This window comes from Anser brachyrhynchus (assembly GCF_964034855.1).
Source record: "Anser brachyrhynchus genome assembly, chromosome: 1".
In the NCBI taxonomy this organism is placed as follows: domain Eukaryota; kingdom Metazoa; phylum Chordata; class Aves; order Anseriformes; family Anatidae; genus Anser; species Anser brachyrhynchus.
The window spans coordinates 64,792,333-64,818,288 of record NC_137694.1 but is presented as its reverse complement, the minus strand read 5'-3'; the positions used below and the strand labels follow the sequence as shown (position 1 = coordinate 64,818,288).

The 25,956-nt window shown below is 48.4% G+C and overlaps 1 protein-coding gene across 1 annotated transcript in view; it reads left to right on the top strand.

The window, feature by feature from the left end:
- The window catches only part of LOC308187769 (sodium- and chloride-dependent betaine transporter-like), a 34,323-nt gene extending 9,001 nt beyond the window's left edge, over nt 1-25,322 (top strand). The window contains exons 3-15 of the mRNA XM_080576089.1: nt 3,205-3,339; nt 4,164-4,304; nt 5,991-6,078; nt 6,962-7,094; nt 9,314-9,448; nt 10,939-11,042; nt 12,035-12,159; nt 12,577-12,689; nt 13,557-13,694; nt 14,969-15,071; nt 20,217-20,317; nt 21,391-21,561; nt 24,099-25,322. Of these exons, the coding sequence (XP_080432215.1) occupies nt 3,205-3,339; nt 4,164-4,304; nt 5,991-6,078; nt 6,962-7,094; nt 9,314-9,448; nt 10,939-11,042; nt 12,035-12,159; nt 12,577-12,689; nt 13,557-13,694; nt 14,969-15,071; nt 20,217-20,317; nt 21,391-21,561; nt 24,099-24,242 (1,631 nt within the window). The 3' untranslated portion in view covers nt 24,243-25,322. The remainder of the gene's footprint in view (nt 1-3,204; nt 3,340-4,163; nt 4,305-5,990; nt 6,079-6,961; nt 7,095-9,313; nt 9,449-10,938; nt 11,043-12,034; nt 12,160-12,576; nt 12,690-13,556; nt 13,695-14,968; nt 15,072-20,216; nt 20,318-21,390; nt 21,562-24,098) is intronic.
- Nucleotides 25,323-25,956: the final 634 nt, after the last annotated feature.

The following is a 25,956-nucleotide window of genomic DNA, read 5'->3' as shown; positions in this document are numbered from 1 at the left end:
GTCAGTCACCCCCACCTCTCTCAGGCCCTTGCAATGGAGGAAGAAAGGCTCTGGTGGTGCTGGTATACTTGCCAAAGCCTGGTACTGCCGTCCCGGCACCTGTGAGCCTGCTTCCCTCTCCAGGGCACTTATCTCCCACCAGCTCCTCTCACAGTGCCGGCTGCCCTCTGGTTATGAGGGAAACAGTGTTTTACTGTGTCAGTACAACTCAGTTGGCTCCAGAAGCCAGACAACCACAGCTGAAGGGAAGGATTTTCGCAGAGGATGGGAAGAAGAAGGACACTCATGCCTCTTCCCGAGGAGCAGTTCTCCCAGCTGTCAAACCACAGCTGGGAAATTTGTCCCCAAGAAGAATCTGTTCCTCTTCCCTTCTGTTCCTTGTGTCTCTGCCCCTTTCATAATAACAAAGCAATAAAATCATTGTGTGGTTAAACATTATTATTTCTCATAACAATAAAATGTAACTGGGAAGTAGGAAGGGAATAACTGACTGTCACTAACTTTTCTTAGCCTGTTCCCCCTTCCTTAAGCATCTTTTCCCTGCAGGCCATGTCACAAAGGCCTTTCTTTCCCAAGGTGCTGTGAGCCATCACCAGTGGATTACTGATTCAGCTGTTGTTCAGCCCAAGACTACCAAATTCCTGTCCCCTGTGCTGTTACTGGAGTTTTTCCAAATCAAGCTGGAGTCAATACACTGTCTCCTCTGAGACAAATGGGGGTTGGATAAGAAGGTGGTTTAAGAAAATGAAAATATTTTTTACTTGAACCTAGGACGTTTTTTAGCAGATCCTCCAGTCTCCTTCTCTGAGGGTTTGATGACAGGCACTGCAGGCAACAAAAGCAAGTCGGAATGGCACAGGAGAGTAAACACTGGTGTTGCACCTCATTGAACAGCCCATTCTGCAGTGATGCCTTGAGAGAAAATTCATGTCTTTTGCATAGAGAAGGCTTCCTGGGCTCAGATGATATCTTTGCATAGTGTGTGCCTATGGTATCTGGTTCGGTAGTCCTTGCAACTTCTCTGTTAATGAGTGTGGAAAGGCTACTTTGTTCATATTAGATGTCCATTGAATATATATATATATATTTAAATTAAACTACTCTGGAATATCTAATGCTGAGATTCAGAGGTCATCAAGGCTAGGCTTGGGAAAGATTAGGATGGGAGAGTCTTTCCCTCCCAACTCACACACTTCCATTGCAGAAAATAGAAGGTACATTTCTCTCTCTGATGCTCCAGAGAACTAGTTGGCTAACAAACTGTTATGGGATGATACACAGTCTTTCCCATGCCACTAAAAGATATTCTCACCATTGGTAAAGTCCTTGAAGTTGTTGCAAAAAAAGACATTTGCCATCTATAAGAGCTCCACCGCTCCCAAACTGGAGAATGGTGTCCTGTCACCTTTCTCCACCTTCAGGTGCAGTGAAACAGTTATAAAGCTATAAAGACAGATGCCATAAAAACAGTTGTGCTACCTTTTTGTAAAGCAACCGAGTGTCTGGTTTCATTTTCAAGTTTGATCTAACTGCTCTGCATTTTGAAGTCGTTGTAAGGAAAGGGGGCCTATTTCTGGGGGCCCCTCTCAGGGCTGATTCTCCTCCAGTGGAGCAGCAAGCTGGGGAAGAGACTGAAACAGGAGTTTCAGATGGTAACAACCCTGGGAAGGTTAAGGGAGACAAGACAACAGAGGTTTGAGAAGACCCTCATTGCTCAGAGACTAAAGTGGATCAGGCTCTGAGACACAGTATCCGAGGAGAGGGTCTGGGACCTGCTGAAGGGCTCGTCCGTGTGCAGGATAATGAAGCTGTCTTGTAGATTTGGCATGCAGATGCCTTGTAACATTGCAGGAGCAGCTGCCTCTGGTCTATCACAGGCAGTTCCCGCTCCCTGCTCTGCAAACCTGGATGGAAGCTGTGAACCGGCCTCCCTGCCTCCAGCCCCGGGTCCCCTGCAGCAACGGCACAGCTGTGTTTAGGGGAAATCTGGATGTTGCTTGTTATTGTAACATTGCTGGCTTAAAAACAAGAGGAAATGTTCCTAATTGCTAATTATCCTTCATGGGAAGGAATTTCAGCATGAATGGCTGTGCTGGCAGGGGGGGAGTGGGCCTGGGGACAAAGCCTGGTCCTGCTGAGGAAAGGGCCCTCATCTCTGCTGCCCACACCAGCGCTGCTCCCCAGGCACTGGGGGTGGGAGAACAATGGGGAGAAAGTCTGAGAGGTGGCAGAAGGGAGGAAAGCAGAGAAACTGAGTTCTTAGGAGCAGTTCTGAGCAGAACAACAAAAGTACTGGTGGCAGCAGAACCAAAAAGAAGAGGAAAAAGGAAAAAGAAAAGTTCATATGGCTGAGCATGGCATATTAATAATAATAATAATTATTATTATTAATTATTATTTTACTATCATTTTATTATTATTTTATACTTATTAATATAGTTTGTCTTTTTTTGCTGCATTGATTTTTTTGGCTTTTGTTTCTGCGAAAACAGCTGCTCCCTCTCCCCCTCTGTTACATCAAGAGTTAATCTGAGGGTCATTTCAGGCTGATTTCTCTTGAGCTGTTTCTCTATATTTTAATGAAAAATTGAAGAGAGAAGTTAAAATTTTTCATTTTGAAAATGATGGAAGGATGCTCTTTAGCCATCCCCCTACTTCCATCCTTTCAGTTCAAACTGCTTGTCAAATTTGATGTGAAATTTGTCTCAAGCGAATCTATACCCCAGCAAATTTATTATTTACCAAGAAATGTCACCATCCTCCAGGTTTGTATCCTCTGGGCAAGTGGGAGTTTTGCTGTGACTCCCAGGACAGGCATAACTAATGTGGTTATGTGAAACGAGGGCTCCTTGTGCTTTACCTGGCTCCTGCTGAAAGCCAGCCGGAGGTGGGGGTGTGACGACAGGGACAACTTCTCCAGTGTGGTCTTTTCTCTTCCCCTCACCCGGCTACTCCTTACCCCTGGGCTCTGGCCAAGACCAAACACAAAAATACTGCTGTAGCACAAGACAGGTCAGGCCTGTATTTTTCCAAGAAATGAGGGAGTTAGAGACCTTGCTCTTTTGCACGGGCCACACAGTTAATTCAGAGAAATATTTGTGTTTATCTAGATGATTCCAACTGTGGCCACAGGTACCTGGCAAGGGGTGGTGGGGGTAAGGTTTTAAAGAGGTTCCTGAGGCAGCATCTCACCCATCTCTGCAGGAGCCTTCCTCATCCCCTACCTCATCTTCCTCTTCACCTGTGGGATCCCCCTGTTCCTCCTGGAGACAGCGCTGGGGCAGTACACCAGCCAGGGAGGGGTCACTGCCTGGAGGAAGATCTGTCCCATCTTCGAAGGTGAGTCAAGTTACGGGAATTGCTGGCAGCACTTTCTGGCAGGTAGTGACTCAGAGCCTCTTTTGGAAATCTTATTCTGGTTCTTCTTCTCCTTCTTCTTCTTCTTTTCTTTTTTTCCTTTTTTTTTTTTCTTTTCTTCTTTTTTAATTTATATTCCCCTCCCATCCTCTCTCTACCAGCCCCATTTTCTCTCCTGGTACCTGCTGTGCGTGCAGAGGCAGCAATACCACAACTCCTGTAGGTGACTAAGGGCAAGTGGTGCTGGCTCAGTGCTGACAACCAGCTTTAAACAGATGAATTTGGGCTTTCTGACCCAATGAATTTTCTGGTGTCCCAGTGAGTGAAAGGCCTAAGCAGGACCCAAGGCTGGAGCTCAGCAGTATCTGCACTTTTGCCCCAACTCCACACTTAGTACATCATGGTGTACATCAGCAGTGAGAACCCTTTTTCCCAGAGTCTTTCCAGAAGGAAGAAACTCACCTGCATTTCTTCTCTTTCAAGGCTACAGCTGATTTTCTTGCAGGAGAGGCAGTGCAACGCAGTGACACATTAGTGTCAGAAAAATGTTTTCTCGACAGTGAAAGGTTTTCTCTCTCTGTTCCACCATAGAGCTGTCTTAGAGATACCAACAACGTTTCCTGCCTTCATGCACAGTCATAAAATCCTTTCCCTTTCCAAGAGGTAGGTCTCATCCTATTCTCTAGTGACCCATCTGGTTGGTGTTGCACTCTTCTTACCACAGCACGGACTATGTCTCTTCTGGGGCTAAGCTTGACACGTAGCTGGTTGGCATCTTTCTCAAAAGGCTTTGCTTTCCTTCACAGGACTTGGATATTCCGCACAAGTCATCGAGTCCTATCTGAACATCTACTACATCATCATCCTGTCCTGGGCACTCTTCTACCTGTTCAGCTCCTTCACCGCAGTGCTGCCATGGGCCAGCTGCAATAACCCCTGGAACTCAGGTACACTTTCCTCTGGGTGGCTTCTGGTGGGAGCAGGTGGAAACTTGCCTTTCAAGCTGACTCCCTTCCCAATTCCCCCAAATTATCTGGATTTTATAGAAAATGTTTTTTATTTGTCTAAAAAACATTTTAACTGTAGATGAATGTCTTGGTTCCTGGCATCATTTTGTAGTTGTAATAGGGGTGTCACAGAGAGGTGTTCAGAGGTCTCCTGAGGTGCTCTGTGGCCAGGGACTCCTGTGAAGGCAGCCGTTGTCATTCACCACGGGCAGGTGCCAGGAGGAGTGAGAGGTCTGGCCCTGTGTTTAGCAGTAGGGGACAAAACTGTTTCTGCATGGAGATATTTTGGTCATTGACATTTCACTGAAAAATCCACATTTTCTTGAAAGTGAGAGAGGTGAGTCAGGAGAGTTTTTAAGCCAATCTAGTGTCCTCCTCGCAATGCAAGAGCATTTCATTAGCTTTGGCACGACAATTTATCTCACAATTCCCTTACGCTACCCTGCTACTTCAGAGCTACTGGAGCAGCTGCTGTCATGTATTAAACTGTTTTCCTTCGCACGCTCAGCTTTTGGCTGAATCAGTCCAGGCCCTCATGGAGGATTTGCCAGTACAAGTCTCTCAGTGCAGGAACCAGGAAAACAAAACTCTTAAGGCACTCTTCTTCTGGTCTAACCTCATTGTGTTGGCCAGGGGTCTCATTTTCTCACGTCCACAGTTCACAAAACTGTGACCAGCAGTGAAGATGTGGCTTTGGTTTTGTTCAAGGCACTCGAGCTGTGAAGATGGGGTAGATGTGAGTCAACCTTCATGGATCAGATGCCCTGACAGGCCTTTTTTTTTGTACCAAGTTGAACAGGTTGTTTTGTTTTCAGTGCAAAGCCAAGCTGGAAAGGGCTTTGGCAGCAGTTTAGTTCCCTCCCTTTTTCTCTGGGCTGTGATGATTCATTTCTGTGATGTGTTAAACTTCCCCGCCCTATGGGCCATTTACTCACAGCTTCCTCTGCCCTACATCCCAGCAGAGGTAAGCAGCCTTGTAAATAGTGGATCTGATTCCTTCAGCTCTCCCAGCATGGCTTTGTTTGTGAGGAAACCACAGATGTTCGCTTCACGTGCAGAAGCTTCCCAGCCAGAGCTGGGCTTCTTCTGTTTTCCTGTGGATTATCTTTTGCTTGCCAAATGCATGATGAGGTGCATTTCTAGGATGCATGGCATGTCCTCTGTTTTTAGCAGTTTTACACTAAATAACAGGGTTGGGGGTGGGCTAGCAGGACACGAAGGCAGCTGTGGTGTGTGCGTGAACATATACCTGTATGTGTGCATAGCAGGTGATGTGTAGCTCAGGAGGAGAATGAGATTTTGTATCTTGGCTACTTATAGTGGCTATCCCACAATAATCTACATTTTGCAGCCATCTGTTTTCCCTTTGGCTAGGAATTGCTCTCCCCTTTCCCTCTCTCCTTCCTCTCTCTGGCTACTCCTGGACTGGAACTTGCAGCTGGGGAAAGCCAGTCCTTTATGAGATGCTTAATGAGATACAAGGGTTTAATGAGATGTTCAATAGCATGGAATGAAGAGTCTGTGTGCAGTCCGCATGAGGGTTAGGGTACAGAGGGGAAGGAGCATCCCTCATGGAGGAGCCTTGGAGAATTTCTCTGGCTCATTGGCTTCCTTTTCTTTTGGTAGATCTCTGTGTGGACTTTCTGAATAAATCCAGCTTGGACAACAGGACCATGCCTGCGAACGCCACCTCCCCAGTGGTTGAGTTTTGGGAGTATGTGATCACTTTCCCTCGATTCAGGCTCCACTCTCATCCAAAGGCTGAAGCTGTAGGAATACCCCGGGGTGGGGGGTTCCCGTAAGGCCAAGTGAGATGCCATGTGTCAGACCCAGGGATGTGTCAGACCTGGGGAGCACAATGCGTGGAGCTGCCATGGAGATCATCACAGATCACTGGGGCACGAGGACTAGATGCACCCCAGAGGCTGCTTGCACTGAGCAGCATACATGCAAGCATTCTGGTATTGAGGTGCCTAGGTGAAAAAGAAGCCCCAAAAGAGGATGAGGACTTGCTTTAAGGGTGTGCTTGTGTTGGGTGCTGCAGGCTGTCCTTGGCAGGCAAGCACGAGAGGCCAGAGCAGACTGAACAGTGAAACACAAAGGGACAGAACTGCCATTTCACTTCTGACCATGTCTTGTTTGGTGCCAAAGAGAAGAGGTCCATCAGGCTGCTCAGGGAGGTTTAACTATGGGCCTGGAAGCCATAAAACACCTCTGGATGCAATAAAACACCTCTGAAAGAGGGGTCGTGCATCAGGCCAGACAGTGTCCCAGAGGGGCTCCTTGCTGCATCCCAGAGGGGCTGAAATGGCCACAGGAAACATGCTGCTGCTTCTCACTGAAGGGAAGAAGGTCTCATAAGGGAGGGGGTGCCAGAGGCTCAGCCTCAACAGGGATTTTTTCATCTATGGCTCTTAAAGTGCCTTTAAGAGGGGTGAGTGCCCTTAGTCCTTTGCAGCCAGCACAGGGCACAGAGAAGGTGAGGTGTTGTGGACAGTCTGTTAAGTCTCTTGATGGGGGTAATGTGGCAGAGGTCTGTATGGATTAATGGGATCTGGGGTGTTAATGTTTCTCTCCCTGTCCCCGGACACCGGCAGGAAGCGAGTCCTGGGGCTCACGGATGGTATTCACAAACTGGGCACTGTGCGCTGGGAGCTGGCTCTGTGTCTCCTGCTGGCGTGGATCGTCTGCTACTTCTGCATCTGGAAAGGGGTCAAGTCCACAGGCAAAGTAGGAACAGAGACTGTCCTCCTGGTCCATAAGCCTCCTTGCACCCATCTTACATTTCTTTCCCAATCTCTTTTCCCTTTTCATGAAGTAGAGGCAGGTGACAGCACCAAGGTCAAACCTAAAACCTGACGGGGCCACGCTAATTTAAATTGGTTGTAACTGACCCGTAAGAGGAAGAAAAAAAAATGGGTCAAGCAGGGAGGGAAGAACAGTGGTTGGAACTGATCACCTTGGCCCTTCCAGATACCCACAGTGACCAATGGACACTCCACAAGTGCCCATGGGAACAATCCACTCACCAGCATGTTGTCCCTCATTTTTGACTAGATCTTCTTCAGTGTTAATCTTCCTGTCCCTGGCAATAATTGAACACTTAAGCAAAATAGACAAGCTTCTGCCTGTAACCATCTCAGTGAATAGATCGTGAATCTCTCCTGCTCTTTATCCTGCAAAATACTTGGGGTGGGAGGGATGTCTTGGGGTGGGAGGGATGTCTTCGTGCTCTCCTTTTATTCTGCCTGGCTCTGTGGGGTTTGGCTCAGCAGGTCACTTTGTGCATATTGCTAGTGAGGCTGGAGCCAGCGCTCCCTGCTGATGTTGATCTCATAGGTCAGGTGAACTGGTTGTCCCTCTGGGGTGGATGAGCGTGGTGTGCCTTGGGGTGGGTGTTAGGGATGCTGCTATGGCCTCAGCTTGTTCAGGACCTCCTTCCTTCCTGGAGATGCGATGAGATGAGAAAGGAAACAGTGAGTGCAGACAGTAGCTGTAATGTTTTTCCTGGGACCACAGGGTATTTTCCCATCACAAGTTTTGGGATACAGGGCCTACTTTTTACTAGCCAGATGTTACAGACATGATGCAGTAACACAGGGTGGGTTCTTCTGTCCTGAGACATGCCACAGGCCAGACAGGCCAGTTGTCTCCTCTGCAGGCAGTCATATTGAGATTTGCAGGGGGCACTGTCAAAAAATTCAGCTCTTTTCTTCTTTTTCCTCACTGACAACGTAGCAGGATAGGCAGTAGGGAGGTACCAGAAGCTCTGAGTACGTGCATAATTTTGTTCACCGGTTGCAGAGTAAACAGGATGCTGTGCTTGACTGACAGGCTGCACTGATCTGATAACCCTTCCAGACCCTTGTGTTTGTGCTTCTGTGATTTAAGGAGTCTAAGCCTATAGAAGCAATGGTGACCTCTGGAAAATAATTTTGTTCAACTCCATGAAGGCTCATTTTCATTACAAGCCTTTTCCTTTTATGCATTTTGCCCACCCTTGTACTTTTTCCATGTTTCCTTTCCTTATGCATCCAGCTGATGTGTATAAATGTCCTGCAGAAGTGATTTCTGAAGGTAGATTTTCATATTTGTGCCAAAAGTGCTCATATTTTACTTCAGTAAGGGAACAGTAAAAATGGCACATACTGTGACTTATTTGACCAATTACCATTAAGCAGCAACAACTTTGTTTTCGACCCCTCACTATGAATCCATAGAGTAAACAAGACTGCGTATTACTTGGATGAATTTTAGTAATGAATACGTGTTAGGAAGTTGCAGCTTGCTTGTGGATGTTTTGCAAACAAACAAACAAAAATGTCAAGCTAGTCAATGGATTAGAGATGATTAATTCTAATTTAATATTTGTTTACATCACACGCAAGAAGATGTGAAAAGAGAGCTTTACATGAACAATGGTCCATGTCTCCTTGAAAGCCTTCGAGGTTCTTGATGCCCCCATTTTTTACTTGTGAGCTCAGAAGAGATGAGGGAACCACATGAGCATCCTCTGGAAATGAGGTGTCTCAAATTGGGCAACAAAAGTTGCTATTTAATTTGGAAAGCCCTTGCTGGGAATGGGATCATTTTAATAACTCCTCATTAAAACTCCGTGACAGGAAGAGACCTAGGTTTCTTTTGCAGCTCTAGAAAGATGAAGAGAACAGCTTGAGAGCAGGGAAATGATGATGGCTGGAAAGAGAAAATAGCAAGAAAAACCAGTGGCACAGCCTTGGGTGAGGAACAAAATGCAGATTAACTAAGCCACTGCTGAGATCTAACCTTGATTAATCCCTTCCCTACCCCACGACTACTTTAGCAGAAGCAGCTATGGCCGACGGCAGAGCCAAGGCTGGTTTGTAGGTTGGGGGCTGCAGATGAGAGGAGCTGATGCCTGCCCCCCGTCCCCGCTGACCCTCTCCCCTGTGGTTTCCCCGCGTCCACAGGTCGTGTACTTCACCGCCACCTTCCCGTACGTGATGCTCATCATCCTGCTGGTGCGGGGAGTCACGCTGCCGGGCGCCACCGAGGGGATCATCTTCTACCTGAAGCCGGACATCTCCAGGCTGGCAGACCCGCAGGTGGGTGGGCGCAGGCCCTTGGCTATCTTCCCTGAAGGGGGACCTTCAAACCTCCGTAAGGAGCCGAGAGGGGTCCGTTCCCCGTGCAGCGCAGCCTTTCTGCTCGTGCGCACAGCACGCAGGCATATAGTAGGTCGTTTCCACTCACGGGCTCAGCGAAAGCAGCACCGTGCATGAAATATTCAGCGCGGAGCAGATGGTCCTGCTGGTTCTTAAATGCAAATAATTAGGGAAAGGTGGGGTGAAAACAATTTACCACTTTTCATTTCTTCTGGTCCTTTTAGAGCGTTGTTTGGCTAGGACAGGGCCCTCCTGAGACCAATTGCATGCTGACAGTACACGCTGGAGCTGGGCAGTGGGTTCGCTTCCCCTGTCCCGCGCGGGCAGCACCTTGGGGGCTGCAGGACCCCCCTCTCAGGAGCCCCTGGTGTATTCTCTCTGCCTCAGCAGGCTGCTTTCCATTCCCAATGGGCTCAGCAGTGCCCCACAGGCTGCCTGTGCCATCCCAGGGAGGTGTCAGTGCAGCCCCCCCGCCCTCGAGAAGAGCACTTAAACGCCGCCGCTGCTAATTATTCCACCACCAAATTTTCTCATGGAGGCTGCCAAGCAATATGCTTAGCCCACAGCCTCAGCTTACCTCCCGCATCTTCCCAGATGGCCGAAGCCCCAACTGCTCCCAAACCAGCTGCCAAACACACTGTCTTCCCCCAAATGGCTTTCAGATGCAATTATGTGTTGTCAATACAAAATCTGCAGTGCGCTGAGCGCGAGAGCCAGCTGAACATAAATGGCATTTTAATATCAAAATAAATAACAGCGGGGCGATGGGGGCTGAATGTGTTTTATTCATGACCAGAGCTTATTCAGTGAAAACCTCCTTATCTTTTAAAAGCTAACCAAAGCTGACATGGTCTTTCTAGGCTGCTGCAAGGCAGTGCAGCAGGGGTGAGGGATGCTGCTGCTGATTTTAGGCAGAGTGTGAAGTTTGGGTGTAAAACAGGACGTGTGCATGTGCCCATGCCTACAGGGCTCCCATGTATGTGTGTATCTGCTAGAGATTCATGTGGATTTAAGTGCAAGTGCCCAGGCTGGGATTTTCTGAAGGCTGCCAAATTGCAGCTGCCTGCCTGTTTGCAGCTGGAGGCTGCTTAGAGGGAAAAGAGAGCAAGGGGGAGCGCACAGACAAACAAAGAGGTGGGCTGTTTTCCTTCCTGCCTGTTACCTTGCAGCTCGGACAGGGCCAGGTTCACCCTGCAATGCACCAGGACAGCAAGGGACCATCCACAGGGGAGAGAGCTGGAGCAGAGGTGAATGAGCCCACTCAGCTCTTCCCATGCAATGCCAGGGCAAAGGAGAACCTGGGTCTATGGCACCCCTCAAACCCAAAATCTGTTTGTTCTGCCCTGATGGAGGGGTTGTTACCAGACAGGGCACAGCCACTTGCTTATTTTGTTGCCAGGTCTGGAGACCACTGCCCTTCTCTCTTCCAGGTCTGGATGGATGCAGGCACTCAGATCCTCTTCTCCTATGCCATTTGCCAGGGGTGCCTCACAGCTCTGGGCAGCTACAACAAATATACCAACAATTGCTACAGGTAAGAGGAGCCTGGGTTCCTGGCAGACTTCTGGAAATTTGCTGCACCTTAGGAAGGCTCCGTCCACAGGGGAGACCTTGGGTCATGCTCCTTTGCATGAGGAGGTGCTCAGAGTTTGGAAGCTGCAAGCAACATAGCATAGGGATGGAGAGGGGCTATGGGAACACACAAATTCCAGAAAATTGTTTTAGAAGTGCTCTCTTGCATGAGTCAGCTTGGAAACAGGAGGGATTGGAGGAGGAGGAATGGAAATGGAAAATGTGTCCAGCCACCTTGGAGACACCATGGGCTATTTTGACAGGGTGAGCGAATGGAAGGTTGTGTGGCCAGCTCTGCTGTCACTTGCTAGGCAGAGGAGATGGTATAAAGATGATGGTTGTTGGGCCCCCTGTCTCCACTGCTTTACTAACAGCAGAGTAATGCACTACCAGTGTCATTTTGATCCTATCAAGGAGATTAATCAAGTCTGTCTGTCCTCCTCCTTGCCCTTGGATTGTTTTCTCCATGGCCTGACATGAAGCTCAGTGAAGCCATCAGGACCATTTCTGACACACCCCCAGAGCTCCAAGGAGCTGGAGCTTTGCTATTCCTTCAAGTATTGCTCTGGCATGGATGGAAAATTTAATGGTACTCTGGAGACATCAATCATCTCTCCTCTTCATCCCTTCCCAAATAGGTGCTGCTGTGGCTGCTGGCCAGGCAATTATTACTTCCCCACAGCTCCTCAAAATGTATCTGTCACCAATGGAGTGGTGCGCTGACACCTTCCTCTAGTATCTTAGGTGCCCTGCACAGCCATCTTAGCTCTGTGTGGCTCTCCATCCCAAACGTGCTGGGTGCCTGCATTGCCCCATTGCAGCTGAGGCTGGCTTTGGGGGGAGCTGACATTTCTCGGTCCATGCTGTCTGTCCGGGGAAGCTGAGTACAGAAGTGACCCCGGGTGGACCCGCTGTGCAGAGGGGAACGATGCTCTCTCTGGTCTCCTCCCACAGGGACTGCTTCATGCTCTGCTTCCTGAACAGTGCCACCAGCTTCGTGGCTGGCTTTGCCATTTTCTCCGTGCTGGGCTTCATGGCTCGAGAGCAGGGTGTGCCCATTGCAGAAGTGGCTGAATCAGGTGGGTTTTCCCAGGAGACTTCAGAACCTGAGGAGGGTAGGGGGGCTTTTTTGAAGTGAAATCCAGGATGTTACCTACATCCTTTATTGCTGTGAGTGTCTGCCATGAGGTCTGCGGGACTGGTGCTCCTGGATGTGGCTTCCAGACGGAGCTGTCCCACACTCCCTGGTGTCACCACCTCTCCCTGCAGGGGTGACCAAACCATTGCCCTGTTTCCTGAAAGCCACCACGCTCCTGGCCACTACTCTGCCAGGCCAGCATTTGGCATCTCATGCCCATGACATGGCTGCTGGGTGGTACACGTGGGCAGGGGGATGTAGGAAGATGAACTGTGAAGCAGGATGGTAACTCACGTTCTGTGCTCGTGGCAGGTGGTGGCATGGGGGAGCTCATGGTCATGCTGCTGTCTGTTGACAGGTCCTGGGCTGGCTTTCATAGCGTACCCCACAGCAGTAACAATGATGCCTGTGTCTCAGCTCTGGTCCTGCCTCTTCTTCCTCATGTTGATCTTCTTGGGACTGGACAGCCAGGTACAGCAAACAGCCCCTCCTTCTCTAACTCCCAGGTACCTGTCACCACTCTGAGCGCTCCTGACACCCAAGGGAAAGGATGAGGTGTATGTGCTTTGCTAATATCTCAGGTACATTCCCCACACTGTCCACAGCACTTCCACACTGTGGGTGCTCAGAGCCATGGACAGTGGGTATGTGTGGTGGCATCCTTCTCCTCAAAGGAGAGGTTGTCCCAGCTATTTACCCAGCTGCAAAGGGGAGTGGTGCTGTTTTCCACTGGCTGCATCTCACCGGAGCAATCCCCTGTGTGCTCTTCTCAGCACTGGTCCCATCTCTTACCTTCCTGTACCCCTGGTAGTGCAGGAGGAAAACTTGGTGGAGCCATGTGCAGTCTTTGTGCGCTGATTTGAGGGGTCATGGGGGTGTCCCAGCATGGCTGCCAGGCAGAGTACTCTGCTCAGGCTCCACTTCACAGCACCTCAACCCTTGAACATGGAGGAAGAGGTCTCACACCTCCATTTCTCATTTGTCCCCTGGGTCAAGGTCCCCTTCTGCATCACCTCACTTACGGCTCTGCTTCATGCTGGCCAAGCCATGTTGGCAGCAGCTGATGTTCTCTGATCCACCCCATGGGTGACATGTGTCACAGGACCAAGGGACGCTGCCACTGCCACCAGCCCTGCTGTGTGGTGGGTGGGTTTGATGCCAGGGCTGAGCTGTGGCCCCACAGTCACCTGGCTCTCTTGAGCTTCACAGTGGCAAGGGGACCTCCCTTCTGTCCCAGTCCTCCCTGGTGCCATCTCAGATGCTTCCTCACCCTGCTCAAGGGCTGCATCTGCATGTGCCTGGGGAAGGAGAGACTTTCTGACCTGCCTTCTCCTGCAGTTCGTCTGTGTGGAAAGCATGGTGACAGCTCTTATTGACATGTTCCCGGCCGTGTTTCGGAAGAAGGGGCGTCGGGAGCTGCTGATCCTGGCCATTGCGGTCATTTGCTACCTGCTGGGCCTACTGCTGGTCACTGAGGTAAGAAAGGTGGAGCTGGGCTACAACCAAGCACCATAAACCATGCTAGACTGCTCTGGAGGAGCACTTAGAGGCAGCAGGCTTGTCTTTGATGCTGTTATTTATCCTTAATTTCTAATGCATTAGCTGGTGTCTCTCCCAGCCAGTGCTGTGGCTGTGTGATGCTCCTACACTGATATAAAGCCACAGAACCGAGCCTGTCACAGCGACAGTCCTGCAGCCCCGCGAGGCTGCCTGACGCACAGCCCTGTGTAAATACCAGCTTGCTAAAATGAGCTGAGCTGTTCACGTGTAGAGGCTGATCAGCAAGCATTTGCTGGCTACTTTCCACAAGGAACAGGGCAGCAGGAGGGAAGGATGGGGTAATGGATGCATCACCCTCTTCCCTGGGCCAGGGGAGAGCCTGTCATCCCTGGACCAGAGGCAGCAGAGTCGTGTTGATGCAGTGTTGATGCTATGCACGTGGTGCTTGTCCACAAATTGTGGTGCTGTGCTGTGCGTGCATACCACACGCGTGGGCACGGGGCTCAGCCCTCCTCCGCGCTGCCCCCACCTGCTGTGTGGTGACAGCTAATTCCTGCTAAGCCTCTTAGCCACTGCTGAGTGATCCTCCAGCAGGATCCTGGCTCAGGATTTGCTGAAGGCAGCTCCCACTGTGATCAAGAGAGCTTTGACTGTGAAGCTGGGTTCAGGGATCCCACGGTTTTTGTGTGCCCCCTCTCACTGAAGTGCCTACGCCCATCACTGCAGGACATCACCCCACATCTGGTGGGATGAAGGGTTAACTCTTCTGCTGCTCTGACGGTGTCTGGAGTCCTTCAGCACTGTTGGAAAGCATCTGCTCGACTTCTAACAGAGTGGCTTTCTCTTTGAGAAAACACATGAAAATATGAGGGAGGAGTCCACCGAGCTGCCTCAGAGGTAGCTGACAGCAACTGAGAAGGCTCAGCCCATAGGCAGGGGCAGCAGGGGAGGGGTGTGCTTCTGTCATCATGCTGCTTGGACCACGAGCTATGCATAAAGACAGATACAGATAAAATAAGGTATCTGAATATCCTAACCCTCCAGATCCCAATATCTTAGGTGCAGAGATTTGCACTGCCACATAGTATTTTGAAACGATGCTGGTCACTTGCTATGTGGTTAATAAACAAACAAAACAAAGCAAGCAAACAAACAAACCAAACCAAAATGAAACAAAAACAACAAAATGGTTCCCACTCCTGTGGGCATAGAATCCTGACATGACTCCCTCTACTCTCCCTTTTTTGCAGGGTGGGATGTATATCTTCCAGCTCTTTGATTACTATGCTGCCAGTGGCACGTGCCTGCTCTTTGTGGCCATTTTTGAAGTCATCTGTGTAGGATGGGTGTACGGTAAGTGGAAGACAAAAGCCTGTGTTGCTCCATCTCAAGGAAGGACTGGGAGTGAAGAAGTGGAGGTGGATGGAAAAGATCCATCCACTCCCTTAGGGGGCTAAGAAATGCTGCAGTGACCCTCTTTCGTTTCTGGTTTCCAGTGTGTTTCCTTACAACATTTTTTAACTGCTTCACATTTAGAGTAGGAATTTTCCATCTCTGAAGCTTCCTCATCTTGTGTATCTTTTCTTCTCTTCCCAGCTCTCTTTTGAGTTAGAAAATCACTTGCAGAGGAGTGACTGCTGCTCTCCAGTCTGTCTCAGTCTCCCTGTCCTGCGCCTTTGGTCTAGTCCTGCTGGTTCATTTCACACAAAGTGCTATGTGTCGCATCTGCGATGATGCATGTTTCTTCTTTGCACAGGCTGTGATGGCATTCATAGAAGTGTGTAGGACTTGGCTCTCAGAGAGTACTGTAACTAGACCATGCAGGAGCTCCTGCTTAGGTGCTGATTAGGCTGAGCTCCATGAACTATCAGAAGGAAACCAACTTCTTGTCAGAGTGTGCAGTGAGAAGAGCATCCCATGTTATCCTAAAGGAGATCTCTGCCCTGCTGAGCAGTGCCTCAGCACACAGGCTGCAGTTCACCTCCCTGAAGCATGTATTGAGGCTGGTAGTTTCCAGCCAAAGGATCTAGTTGTGTATGATGTGGAACAGCTGCTTCCTCTTCTTCGCTTCATGGAGCTACAGGAGCTCAGCACCTGGAAGGATCGTGCAATGTGATAGTAGGTGCCAGATTAGACCATGTTGCAACATCCCCCAAACCCCCACCAGGCAGCGCGTCTGTCCTAACCTAAGGAAAATTCTGCAGGCACAAGCATCATACTGTATCTCTTCTGACAGCCAGAAGTGTGTGCTTAGGAAAGAGTATAGTAATAGGGTGTGTTGGAAATGATTCTTTCTGGAAATATTCTTCCAGCTTCTACCAGCTACTGTCTCAGGGATTTCTAGAGCCAGAAGTAAAATCCTTCTATTTATTTCACTTCTGTGATTTTTTTCTAGTTGGGTCAGACAAGCATTTATCACCCAAAAAAACCCATAGCAAGGATCTCTATGGCTTGGTGTGGTGTTGCATGAGGAGTCACTAACTTTTGCTTGTTTTGAATCTGCCACCTGCTAGTTTTATTTGGTGCCACTTAGGTCTTACTTTAGAAGAGACAGTGAACAGTCAGTCCCTCTTTGCCCTCTTCGCCACTTGGAGTTTTACTGAGGTTGCATAGTTCAGTAGCTGATGAAGGGGTTCTTGGTTCTCCAAACACTTTATGTACAGCAATAGCCAATTTCTTGTCTGGATGGGCTCCCCTTTACCCGAAATGCGAGCAGGTCCAGCCGCTTGTGCTTGACCTCCCAGGGATGCAAGAAAGGCAGGTCTGTAGGAGAGATTTATTCCAGTGAGATGTCCTACAGGGGAAGCTCACCTGAGAGCTTGCAGTGCCAGATCCCGGCCAGGTTTAAATTTAGAGTCAACTTCTACACATCCCCCATGGGATTTCCAGGGAGAAGGAGACATTCCTGTCCATGCACAACAGGGCTCCACTATCAGCACACTGAGTTACATTAAACTTACAGTACAGTTTGCGCATCCTGCTGCCCTGCTCCTCATGGAAAGTAGCCATTACACAGGCCTGGTTCTGGGCTGAAACATACTCAGCAGGCTGAGGTGGGCCGTCTTAGTGGAAAAGATGTGCCTAGTGCCAGCTACTGCTTTTTTCCCAGCCTCAGACTTGGCAGGACCGAGCCTCTTGCTTACACTGTGAAGAATTACAGCGTTTTTGCTAACACAAATACGCGCTCTGAGTTTCCCCTCTCCCAGCACATACGCCAGCCACCCACCGCTTGGCAGCTTCCCTCTGCTGCCAGGCAGATGCTCTCGCTGAGATCCGAGGCTTTCCTCACATATCGCCCTCTGCCCGTGCAAGGATCTCAGGCATCCCACCTGCAGGGAGGTGCTGGAGGTGGTTTGGTTTCTCCCCCACACCTCTGTCCCTCCTGTTTTGGGAGACCCAGCCCTCATACGAGCAAGCACACTTTTTGCACACTGGGGTTTGCAGCATGATGCCACGGAAACGTGACGTGAGGAGGACGTTTTCCAGGCAGTCACAGTGTGCATATTAGGATCAGCTGTTGCAGGAGAAAAAGGGAGGGCCTCCATCGCTGCAGGAGAGCCGGGGCTGAAACCACCAGGACTGTTTACAAAGCTAGAGCAAACTGAGGCCAGCAGGTACCTGTGTGCCCTGCTGGCATAAATCTTTCTCTGGCTCTCTTACACACATGCAGTGTGGCTACCAACAGCAGCAGGCTCCTCCTGGCTGGATCCTGCCCGTCAGGCTTGCACTCGCTGGGCATGCTTTATCCTCTCAGGTGCACCTGCTACAGGCAACCTTACGTGCTTATTTACAGACATCAAGGGCTCCTTAAAAGCACCAGGTACCCAAAGGGTGTGTTGTCCTTGCAGTGCCCCAACCCCTCTGTTGCTGGCATTTTGCACAGGTTTGGTGCAGGGGTGTGCGCTGCAGGTTTGGGACAGCAAGGGAGCAGATACAAACTTAGCTTTATGGTATGGAGACAAGGACATCACCTATTGACATCCTGTGGATGAAATTCAGTACACATGAATGCAAATAAATGCAGCTTTGGAAAAAAGATTTAAAAAGGAGGAGTTTTTTGTGTGTTCCAAACTAAAAATTTGAACAGATTGTATTGAGAAATATTTCCCAGAATATGTACTTGATCTGTGAAACTCACCGTTTCTGGGTGTGGAAGAAAAAAAAATCTTAGTCTCTTTCAGTTTGGGTATCACTTGCGGTTGTTACAAGCTACTTAAAATGAGAAGGGTTCCACAAGGACAAAATATAAGGATATAAGCAATTCTACAGTTGGGTTAATATGAAATTTATTCAAATGAATTTATGTAGCAAAATAAAATGAGTTTCCAGGAAAGACTGCAGCATCTTTGAAAGCACACAGGATTGGTCAGCACAGGAGAAGTGACACCGGTATGCACAGACAACTGCCCTGAGCCTGCACAGCAACTCCCTTGTCTTGGGATAATGGGGATAACAGCAAACACCTTTGTTCAATCCAACAGCAGTCTCTCTGAGGAGGTTTAAGGTTTTCCCCTCAGGAGCTTTATCTAATTCTTCTCATGCACTGGGAAGGAAGGGGGACTGCACATGTCCTCCAGCTTACAGTATGCTCAAAAAGTCAATGCTGAGTAATTGAACTGATGACTTCTTAAGCTTGATTACTTCTTCATGTGCCTGTGAAATGCAGAACATGTAAAACCTCCCGTTCCTATACTCTCCGAGGCCATTCTTGTCAGGGCCCTTTGTCTTTCACCACTTCACCTCCTGACTGCCACAGTGGCCGTGGAAACACAGGACCTGATGGCTATACTACAGGGAATAGGGATAAGGACGGGTGGAGGCATGCAGCAGCTAACAGTGTAAGGCTTGTGTTATTTCCTTGGTTGAGGATGGATGTCTGTTGTGTCTTTCTTTTGGTCTGACACCTCTGTGTTTCCTGGATCACTATGTCACTTTCACTAGATCCAAATTTGCAGTGAAACTGACTTCAGCCACCAGCGTAAATGAATTTACCCATCGTGTCTCTGACATCACTGTGTGTTTCTGTGGAAACACTGTGTGGTATAAGAGACTGCACTGTGCTTAGATTGTAAACTGCAAGTCATATCATTTATCATGCTCTCCTTTTTTCCACCCTGTGGAAGATTTCGGCTTTTTGGCAGAACACGTGTTTATACCATCTCCCTTTCATCCCCAATATATTTTCAGAAATGCTATCTGACGCCTCATGGGATTTACTGCTTGGAAGTTTTAGGGTTCTGTTCTCTGATGTAGGCTGTGCTCCCACACGAGCTTGCGCGTCCCCTGATATGCCACAGCTTGTTTTTGCTCAAGGCTACTTGTTAACTTGCCAACTCAAGACGGGAGCCATGAGGTATTCGAAGAACCTGCTTCTCCCCATCCGAAGTACTTCAAAAGGCTGGTTTTAAGAGAGCTTTCCTGCAAACATTAGTCATGGGATACAGAAAATTACACAAAGAATTACAGAAGAGAAAGCATAAATAATGTACTTTTGTAGAACTCACATAAAGGAATCGTAATACTGGAGCTTAATTCTAGGACAGAAAGCCCAAAATAAAACCCACCAGACCGTAAGCACTTGCAGGTGTGGTAAGTCCTCTAGGCATATTTTGCCCAGCCTTCTGCTGTCAAGATGCAAAGAAGCATGGTCCCACCACACTTGTATGTGGGAACTGTGGCACGGCCATGAGTTCAAAACGGGGGGAACAACCCTAAAGGCAGAAGACTTCTTTATCAGTGAAGCACTGTGATAAAATGCAAGACAAATGTTATTTCATCCCAGAGGTACTTAATCGGTAACCCTTTCTCTGGAGAGGTTAGTTCCAGTATTTTGTCTAATATCGTTACCCTATTTAATGAGGCAGTCTCATGTAGTACCTCTAGTAGTTAGGAAGATGTTAGGGCATCTTATAGAAGACTTTTTTGATTCTTCTTCCTTTTGAATCTCTTTTTGGCCAACATAAGGCTCTTACCCCTTGAAGACATCCTAGAGCCTACTACAAGGTCTGCTGAAGTCCATTTGCATTGTTTTGTTTCCTCTGTATACTATTGCATACATTTTCAATTTATGCTTTGGGTTGGGAACAGTTAACGGACAGGTTCTTGTCAGTTGAAGGACTTTTAGATGATCTTTAGAGGTATATCCCTCTTTGGGGCATCATAAAGTTCAGTTGGGTGCAGACTATTATGGACAATGTAATCTAGTGAGTGAAGCTAAAGAGAGAAAGAAGAGCTCAGACATCCACAGTGTAACTCAAAGCTTTCCAAAAAGTTATGGCTGAAGTATAAAACTTCCATCTGCATTTAGCCACAGATGGGCTTTCTGAATGTCAGCAAAGCTTGTCACCTGTTATTTCACTAGGATAGCTATGTGTTTTGCCAGGAAGAGATATTGAGGACAGAGAAGGTTGGGATCTGAAGTTAGTAGTGATTGAAGGGAAGAGCAATGATCTCACCTCCTCACCTCTGACTTTGTCTCTGTGCTGGCTGGTGGTGAAGGAGCCAACCGCTTCTACGACAACATTGAGGACATGATTGGTTTCCGGCCGTGGCCCTTGATCAAGATATGCTGGCTGGTGATCACCCCGGGCCTGTGCTTGGTGAGTATGTTCAATTACAACAACATCTCATATTATTCTGGGTCCCTGCATTCTCTGTTTGATTTGTTTTCAAGGCGCTGCTGTAATTTTATCAAACCACTATGGAGAAGCACAAGTTTATCCATAGCTGAGATGGCAACTTGTTTCCTTTGTAAAGCTTTATCTTTTGCCTGGAAAATAAACTAAGCCTGAAGGGCCATTTGTTTACTGTGAAGGCAAAAGAAAATGCACACTCAAAGTTTGAAGAGGTTTGGTCAAATTGCTTTTGAATAAAAAACTGGTGAGTATTACCCTGTTCTGAAATACTCACTTCAGCCTGTGTTCCTGTGACCTCCAATGGCTCAGAAATATCTTTTTATGGCCATTTGCTTTCCATGTTATTAAATATCTTTGAAAACTTCTGTGACAACTGTGTTTAAAAATCAAGAAAACCCTAAGTCAGGCAAGTTCTTGACTCTTTAGATTTTATGTCCAGTCTTGCTCCACAGATGTTTACATGTTTTCTGAGGCAAATTCTGCTCCTGTGCCTGATCTTTTGAGTTGTTTTCTTTGGCCTCAGTAGGAACATAGACAGGACCTATAGCTACAGTTTACGAAATATTTCTAGTTCCCTGTCCTTGGACTCCACTAGTTGAATATTGGGGGAATCTTCAAAGCAAGCCTGATCCAGCCCAAATAATCTGAGAGCTCTGAGGCTAGAGACCCCCAAGAGGTATAAATCTGGGCCTGCATAGCACTTCTGTAGAGCTTCTGAGGGGGTCAACAACAATTCCTGACCTTGATATGACTAAATTGTTGTCTTAGTGTTCATGGACACTCAGAGCTGCTACCAGATTTGCATAGGTTGTAGACGGGGAGCCTGAAGGCTTTGCACCACTGTGAAGCCTGGACCTGGCTGTGAGGTGACCCCACGTGCAGTCAGCAGGCACCAAGCCCTGCAGCTAGCAATATCCGTGCTAGGTCATGTAAGGCAGCACACTCACTGCTACCTGGCTGGCACCTGCAGGGTGACCAGACTGCCATCTGGCTCTGTTCCCTGTCCCCTGGCTATGTCTGTGTTCTCTGCTCCTCAGGCCGTCTTCCTGTTCTCCCTGATCAAGTACACGCCCTTGAAGTACAACAACACCTACGTGTACCCAACTTGGGGCTACGTGCTGGGCTGGATGATGGCACTCTCCTCCATGGTCTGCATTCCTCTCTATGCCATCTTCATCGTCCTGAGAACCAAGGGACCTCTGAAGCAGGTACTGAGATGGTGGTCGCTGGGTGAATTGCTGCTGCTTCCCCATGACGGCTCATGGGAAGGGCACCAGGGAAGATGCACTCAGCACATTTCTCCTCTGAGAAGGCAAGGGGGCGTGAAGGTGGCTTTTCCCCAGAATATCCTACATCTATTGCTGGCAACTTGTGGGGTCTGGAGGTTCTCAGCACAGCTTCCAGCACAGCTTCCATCATCAGATGTCCAGTCTTCCATGAGACACGGTGCCACCACACATTGTGCAATGCAGACACACTGGCAGAACATCTCTAATGCTGGCTCCACTGACCAACAGAGGACCCCCTCAGTGTGGGCTATCTGAGGCCACAAGATGATTGATTTGGCTTATTTTTCAGGTGGTCCTGCTAACCATGTGAGTAAAGATGGCATAACACCATCTCCTCTTCCTTTACGGACTCACACTAGTGCACACCTGGTACAAAACCAGGATCTGTTTTGCCTTTACTTCTTGTCCCTTACCCTGCTCCCTTTTCAGTGCTGTGTGAGAGCTGTGTTATTTTCTCTGAAGAAATTGCACATGGGCTATTAAAGAGGAGATGCTCACAAATCGGTAGAGGTCTACCCTATGCCATGGCCAAGCCTGCCCTCTTTCACTGTAGACCCCTTGGCCTCATCTTAGGAAGACTGTCTAGGAAGTCATGGCAGAGCTGGCTAATGCCTGTCTCAGGCTCAGACGAAGATGCAAAGAAATGCCCAGATGGGTACAGTGGTGTTGAAAGTCTTCAGTGAAACAGTAAGAGGGGCAGAAACCACACAGGCAGGGAGGTAGAGGAGGAGTGCAATGCTATTAAATAGTTCTCTTTTAGCTGCCTAAAAAATGTGCCTTTGGCCAAAGGCACAAAGAGGAGTTGCCCATGCAATCCCATGATAAAGTGGCCTAATGGAAGATGAATTATAATTTCTCTTCACTACTGAACACAGATTTAAAGAAAGACACCTCAACTCTTCTACTTCCATATCTATTTCTATTTGGAAATTTACACCTCGCAGTGAGAGACACTGCAGGTGAGTCTCATGGCAAGTTGCTGTAGCACAGTTTGCTCCAAGCTCAGATCTGGAGTCCAGCCTCTTACAGCCCTCTCCCGTGCTCCGGGCCACGTAGCAGTACTGCATCTTTCCTGTCCCATGGCCAGTCTGAAGAGTAGGACTGGGTGACACAACATCTGTGTCCTGCAGCTCAGAAGTTTCTGTATGAGGATGTGGAGCTGTCTGTGAAGTAATTGCCCAAATGTCCCGCTTGCTAAATAGGTAATATTTCTCACCTGTTGCAAAGTGCTTTGAGCCTTTGGGCTGAAATACTGCTGTAAGTGGTGCTAATGCTTATTTTACAGCACATCCAAGGAATTCATTTGGCCAATTTCAGACTGAGGGTTTTTCTATTTGCCCTGGTTTGAATTATATTAGCTGTAATTTCCAGGGACTTCTCAGTTATATTATTATGAAGAAACTTTTGAGGATGTGCTTGAGGCATGCAGGAAGGAATCGGCTGCCAAGCTCGGGCTGATTCAGGGGAGAATCAAAGCCAACCGTGTGACACCTCCCAGAATTTTTGCACCTGTTTTGTAAACAAGTTCTCTCAAAATATACCTGTTCCATTTTTCCAGTCACGCCCCACAAAGGTATTGAATTAATTTCCCGACACAGCTGCTTCCAGGTACAGTGCCTTTTAACTGAATATTGCAAACCTTTCACTGAAAGCAAGCATTTAATTGGTAATTATGATCAGTTGCTGCAACAAACTGATTCTTCTTGTTACACTTGACTGATCAAGAAACACAAATGTTGTTTCTTAATATGTCTGATTAAGACAGCTCAAGTCCCAAGCACTGAAAACTTGCAATGAGCTGCTGATAGAGTAGCTCCAGGCCAAGGCTGGTTTCATAAATCATGGGGCAAATACTTCTGAATAAATGACTGAAATCCTGAATCCTGGCAGGCACTTCACAGTGAGTGGAAGCACTGAAATTAATCAAATGGGTCATGGATGAGTTGCCTGCTCTGCTTTTGATGTGCTTTGCAAGGAAGGAGAGTACTGTGGCCTGAACAGCTCATGAAGGGACAAGTAGCTGTGGCTGTGGGTACTCAGCAGCGACATGATATCCCGGCCCCCACCAAACTCAATGGGAAGCAGGGTTACTTGGTATAGGGAAACAATATTGGGATTTACTCTTTTTTTAATTTCTTTTTCTTTTTTTCATGTGGCCATAGAAAATGTCTGTGGGGTAATAACCAGCATCCTTCTGCCAACAAGTACATCTGTGAGGGGTCCTGTATGTTAGGTTGTCAGTCCACAGCAAGGGTTTGAGCCCAGGAGTGGAATACTTTTTGCTGCAAGCAGCTAAAGAAAGCTTTCCCTCCTTCCTCTCCCTTCCACGGCCGTGCAGCAGGAGAGGAGCAGGCGCATCAGCTCTCCAGATGCCTTTGCCCCCAGCAGTGGTTGTGGATCACTGTTTGGTGTCAGTTTTTTTATCAGCTCAATTAACAGAGAATTCCCCTCCGCAGCGGCTCGTGCAGCTGATTTCCCCGGCGGAGGACCTGCCGCAGGTGAAGAAGCACACGGCGGGCCTGTCCGAACCGGAGAACAAGGAGCAGGCCCCTCCAGTCCGGGAGGTGCTCAGCATCACAGAGAGAGAAACGCACTTCTGAGGCACTGGGGATGTCGTCTTCGTGCTCCGGATTGATTCTCTCTCTCCTTCCTGAAGTGGTTTCTTTTCTCTCCTGGGCTCTTCCCTTCTCTCCTTCACGTCTGAGACACCGGGGACATCTCTCCTTCCAGCTTCAGGACACCCCACGGACAACTCTCCCTGCCGGCAGCTGGGCAGGGAGCAACACGCTTTTGTCAGAGGTGTCCTCCAGTACTGACACTGCCCGAGGGGGAAATAAATGTAAAAAAAGCAATATATTAACAACAAAAAAAAAAAGGGGGAAAGAAAAAAAAAAGGGCAGTGATGTTGGGAGGAGGAAAGGAAACCACAGTGGTGAGAGAGAGCAGAGAACAAAAGCATGCAGGAGCAAAGTTAGGGATGCAAAGGCACAAAACGATGGGGCGTTAGCACAGGAAATAAGTGAGTGGGCTCAGAAGTACATAAGCGTGAGGATGACAAAGGAAAGTGTATTGCTAGGTCACCTACATAGGAGGGAGAGGGAGCCAGTAATGTATCACAGGCAATGATGAAAGGAGGCTGCAGCGCGAGCAGTTACAGCTTTGTCTCTTGCTGAAAGGGACGAGTGACAGGGCAGTGGATGCAACCACAGTTACTGGTGATGGATCTCATGGCAAGCACACAGTGGAAAGGGGGTGAGGGATAGCTATCCAGGGGATGTGCTCTCAGTCAAACCCACATGGCCCAGTGAACATGCACCTGAGAGTGAAACAGCTGAGTCTTAGACGGTTCTCCCAGAAAAATCATGGAGCGAAGGCAAAGTCCCAGAGCAGTTTGGTTAAAAATGAGCTGCAGCACAACAGAGAGAAATGAGGCCCCAGGGACTGCACGCCCACAAATTTAACTGCACTGCTGGGGCATCTTATAGAGGAATTAATGAAGGAGTTGATGGGCCTGATTCTGCGCTGCAGAGCATCTTTGGGGTGAGGGTGGGAGAAGGATTGTGCTGCCTCGGCTCTACTGGTGACCACTCAGGGGAGAAGGCAGGCAAAATTGGGCACAACAATCATAAGCTCAGGCAAGATAAAGGGATAATTAATAAATAAATGGGTTCATTGACAGCAGATTGTGTTGAATTAAGGGTGTCTCATTGCACGCGTGGTCGTGAATGGGAGATATTTCACAGGGATGCAGTGTTCGGTGTGGTGCCACGCAGCCTTGTCCTGCAGAGGCTGGGACATCGCATGTGTGGCCCTAATGCTTGGTTCCAAAGCCTACCTGAATGCCTATCAGGATTTCACGGTTAAAACCAGAGGAAAAGCCAGCAGCAGGATCTCCCTGAGAGCGTTACTGTAATCCAGGGCACGCACGGTGGTGTGGGGCTGCCTTGCAATAGTGCCGTATCGCACCTTGCAGGAGAATTGCCATTAAAGAGAATCACGGGTGCCACAGGCTCCTTTCCCTTGTTCCACCTTCCAAGTAATTGCTTGTCCCCATGCTGTGTGGAGATAAACTGCCAGCACTAAAAGTAAGTGGGAAAATCAGGCCTCATCTGTGCCGCGCAGTACCTTTTCCAATTGCTATGGGAACCTTATCTTTTGCACTCTTCTGTGAGTTTAACTGGTGAATTAGCATAGGGCAATTTTTTCCCCATTTAATTTCCTTTCCTATAAAAAACTAAAAATCGTTGGTGAAATGAACGCTGAAAGTCAAGTATCAAATTTTTTACCTCTCTAGGATGTTATCATTTGATTGGA